The 4,186-nt window shown below is 41.0% G+C and overlaps 1 protein-coding gene across 1 annotated transcript; it reads left to right on the top strand.

Moving 5' to 3' along the window:
• The first annotated feature begins 1,271 nt into the window (after positions 1-1,271).
• LOC141631288 (dirigent protein 25-like) lies at positions 1,272-1,943 on the top strand. Its single transcript, XM_074443979.1, has one exon. It carries the CDS (start codon positions 1,278-1,280, stop codon positions 1,941-1,943), a length of 666 nt encoding a protein of 221 aa, XP_074300080.1. The 5' UTR covers positions 1,272-1,277.
• Positions 1,944-4,186: the final 2,243 nt, after the last annotated feature.

Raw genomic sequence — 4,186 nt, 5'->3', positions numbered from 1 at the left:
CGTTGTGTCGAGGGTAAGCTTTTTATATAATTTTTATAATGTTTCGTTAAGGTTGGTTAAACCCTAATTGGGTAATATTGGGGATTTTTGGGTGATTTGTATAATTGTGGTAGTAATTGTATGTATATGTGTTATAGGAGGAGGTTTCATCGAGGAGAGATTCTGATTAGCTGCTAGAACTTCTATGGTGTTTTCATTCTAGGTAGGGTTTCCCTACTCAGTATTGGTTACATAGTGTGTTGGTGATTGTTGTTGTGGTTGTTGATTAATTATAATGTTGGATTGGTTTTGGTGATTGTTGATAGTATATTGTTGATTCGTTGTGTAACTGTCTGTGATCTTCGAGGTGCGTCCCTGGCTGAGTGGAGTCACTTGCGGGAGTGGCTTCACGCCCTTGATTCGCCTTCTGTGAAACCCGCCACAGAAGGGATGTACACGTTAATGAACATGGGTTTATCGCTCGATGGAGAAGAGCGGGGCTTAGGTGGGAACAGCTGCGATCCCCCACTGGCGGCGAGGAGTACTTGTTGTGATATGTACTCTGGCAGGGCTACACACTTAAGTGTGTAGTCAAATTGTGGAGATGAGATTGAGTTGTGCTGATTGAGTTTATTGTAACACTGTTTCATTGCAGCTGTTTTTTTATGTAATCGGTACTAACCCCGTTTAATTGTTTTAAAAATTGTGGTGATCCATTCGGGGATGGTGAGCAGTTGTTGAGCAAGTATGATGGCTTACGCGAGGGATAGCTGGGATGGTGTAATCACGTGGTCTAGAGTCTTCCGCTCTGTCTCGAACTAGTTGTTTTAGTCGTTTGGATTTTGAGAACATTTGTATTTCTTTTTAGCAGTTTTGGATTTTGGGTTGTATCACTTAAACTTATTATTACTTAAGTACGTTTCGTTATTGTCTATTTGATTATCATTACCTCGGGTAACCGAGATGGTGGCGTTCTCATACCTTAAGTAGTCCTGGTAAGGCACTTGGAGTATGGGGGTGTCATAGGTACTGCCACTATCAATGGTGGTGGGGCTTTTGGTTCTGGTACTACCACCACAAACGGTGGTGGGGCTTCTAGTTCTACTTCTGCCACTACCACTGGTGGTGGAGCCTCTAGTGCTGCTACAGTCTTTGGTGGTGGAGCCGGTAGAAGTGGTTCACCAGATGACGGGGCTTCTGGTGCGAGTACTGTCTCTAATGGGGGAGTTGCTGGTGTTGGAGCTGGTGCCGGTGCAAGTGTTCTACCAGATGGTACCCACCCTGATTTAACCTTTTTCATGCACAACATTCTAGGTGGGACAAACCCTTCAGCCAAAGCTATCACTGGCATTGTGACGAACCCGACTGTAAATGGCCAGGTCCCTTTTTCTAAGCCCAATAGTGCTGTTCTTCCCTCAAGTAAGGGGCTCTCACAAAACAATGGCAACAATGGGATCATCAACAACAACAATGTTCCTTTCCTTACCGGGCTTGGTGGTGTCAACCCAAATGTAATGCCAAACAATAGTAACAACAACATCTACTTCGTAGGAGGGTACGGATTTCCAGTTGTGAATGGTGCTCAGCTCTCTGCACAGACCTCCCTGCAACAGCTCATGTTCCGGACAATGATAGCAATTGACAACGAGTTGACTGAAAGCCATGACCTTGGTTCAAGCATGATTGGCCGGGCCCAAGGGTATTATGTGTACAGCTCATTTGATGGGAAGACCCAGACAACGGCTTTCACAACAATGTTCCAAGAAGGTGCCTACGTTGACAGACTCAACTTATTTGGGGTCCATCAGACATCTGTTTTCGAGTCTTTGGTTGCAGTTATGGGTGGGACCGGGAAATATGTGAGTTCCAAGGGATTTGCCCTTGTGAAAACACTTCCTGTTGCTCAGCACGAGAGTGATGGATTCGAGACAGTCCTTGAGTTTAATGTCTACCTTACTCAGTAAAGTGTGTACATGATTTTAAATTATGTGGCGTTTGGTTTTAGTTTCGGAGTCTTATGTAAACTATGATTGCCTTGTAAAACAGAGGATTGTTTTCCTATGTTACAGTACTAATTCAATGCAGCCTTGCCCCTTACCAAACAGGGCAAACTGACAAAATGGTAAAAAAAGTAGTGAGGTATGGACAAATTGGTAATAAAAAATACAATAGAGACAAATTGGTAAAAAAAGTTGAGAGTAAGGACAAATAAACCAAAAAAGTCCTTCATGGACATATCATATCAGCGCGTGAATTCCATCCTTACAAAAAGCAAGTGAACAATAAAGAAAACAACTACAAGTTGCTAAACATGAATTGGTAGTATGGCTGTCTGTTTCCCTCCAAAAAAAACTACAGCATACTAAAAACCAATTTTAGGCCTGATCTCAGGTTCGCCAATCTCCATACTACCAAAACCAACTTGATGTTTCCCTCCAAAAAATTTAACTTTGCAATAAGTTTATCTATTAAACAGAAAAAAAAAAGAGGTAAGATGATATTCCGACGACAATTTATTGTTGTTGAGAAAAGGAACTTGCAGCCGACTGATTGGAAAAATTCATTTGGGACAACATAGCAGGTGCATTGATGATGATACCAGGTGTAGTCGTACTAGCTTTATATATCATCTCCCCTTCATCACCAAAATATACACCGACACCTTGAGGTGTGATAAACCTACCACGTGACATACCTCCGCTACCTCTCCCTCTAACTCTAGCTCTTCCTCTTCTTGTACTAGAGGCTTCTAACCATGTTAATGATGTACTTCCTTCCTCAAATTGATTGTGGGCTGTTGTTGTATCCTTATGACCCCTAATTTTCTTAACATACTCAGAAGGAGTAGGCACGTCATCTAACGTCCCACCAAGTCTGTTTTTACTTCCCTTCTTTCTTCCTCTATTCCAAACTCGAGCAGCAACATCTCTTGTAAGATTGTTTTTATTGGATCGGGAAGATTCAACATGTTGTACCTTTGTAAAACAAAATAGTGTGATAAATCGCACACGTTTTATATATAATAATTACGTAATAATAAGAGAAGAGATAAATAAACTTACATGAGATAAATCTTTTGGCAGTGGACATTTTCGCTTATCATGTCCCCTGTTCTCATGATTGCCACACTTAGTAGGTAACCCTTTCTGCAATATTTGCTCTTATTTTTAGGTACTTCGTCAGGGTCCCTTCTTCTAGCTTTTCTCCTTCTTCCACCTAATTTTGATTTTACAATATCCGGAGGTAAAACCATTCCCTCTCCTTCACGAACCCAAAAGGTGTTACCTGGTACCGGTTTCAAAAAATTGGAATATGTTTGCTTATAAGTTTGCAAGGTATACCATTTAGGCAAAGTTGTTTCTGGTTGGATCCTCATGTATAGTAAAGCACTCATGCCATGGCAACAAGGTATTCCTGTCAGATCCCAAGACCTACAAGAACATGTCTTCCTCGGGTCTATATTAACCGCATGACTAACACCATTATGAATCACTTCAAAGCCGATTTGTGTATCTTCTCCATTCCATTTACACTCACGAGTTTTTTTCTTTGTTCGTAAGACTCTTCCAATTTTTGACTAATTCTAGGAGCAACCCCAGCAACAAACCGTTTAACAAGCTCAAGATTTTTTCTATTTCTCTCCATTAGAGCCATTCGTATGTCTTCCAACATGCTCACAATTGGTTTATATCTTGATAACAAAATAAAACTATTAAACGTTTCAGCCATGTTATTGTCTACCACATCACAACATGAGTGCGTTTTAAAGAACGACTTACAAAAATGCTCTGGACTCCTTCGAATGAAATCATCATATGCCTTCTTTGAAATTTCTTTTAACTGAGCTAACTCACATTCATAGTCTCCTTTGCTAGTTGCCTTTACACATTTCCAGAATTGTTTCTCAAGTACCTTTCCTTTGTGATTCTTACTCCAGTTTGAATAGATGTGTCTTGCGCAATTTCTGTGTTCAGCCTCTGGCCATAAAGATTCAATAGCGCCAATAAGACCTTTTTGTTGATCTGATATCACTGTCCAACCAGCACCACCGTCCATCTTAAGGTCCTCGGATAAAAGCTTGCAAAACCACTCCCATGAACTTTGATTTTCTCTTTCAACGACAGCCCATGCAATCGGAAACATGTGATTGTTTCCGTCTCTACCAACAGCAGCCAACAATTGCCCACCACAAGCATGCTTCAGAAAG

The sequence above is a fragment of the Silene latifolia genome, chromosome Y (assembly GCF_048544455.1).
Source record: "Silene latifolia isolate original U9 population chromosome Y, ASM4854445v1, whole genome shotgun sequence".
Classification (NCBI taxonomy): Eukaryota; Viridiplantae; Streptophyta; class Magnoliopsida; order Caryophyllales; family Caryophyllaceae; genus Silene; species Silene latifolia.
The sequence above is the reverse complement of the archived record's forward strand: the minus strand, read 5'-3'. Positions and strand labels throughout refer to the sequence as shown.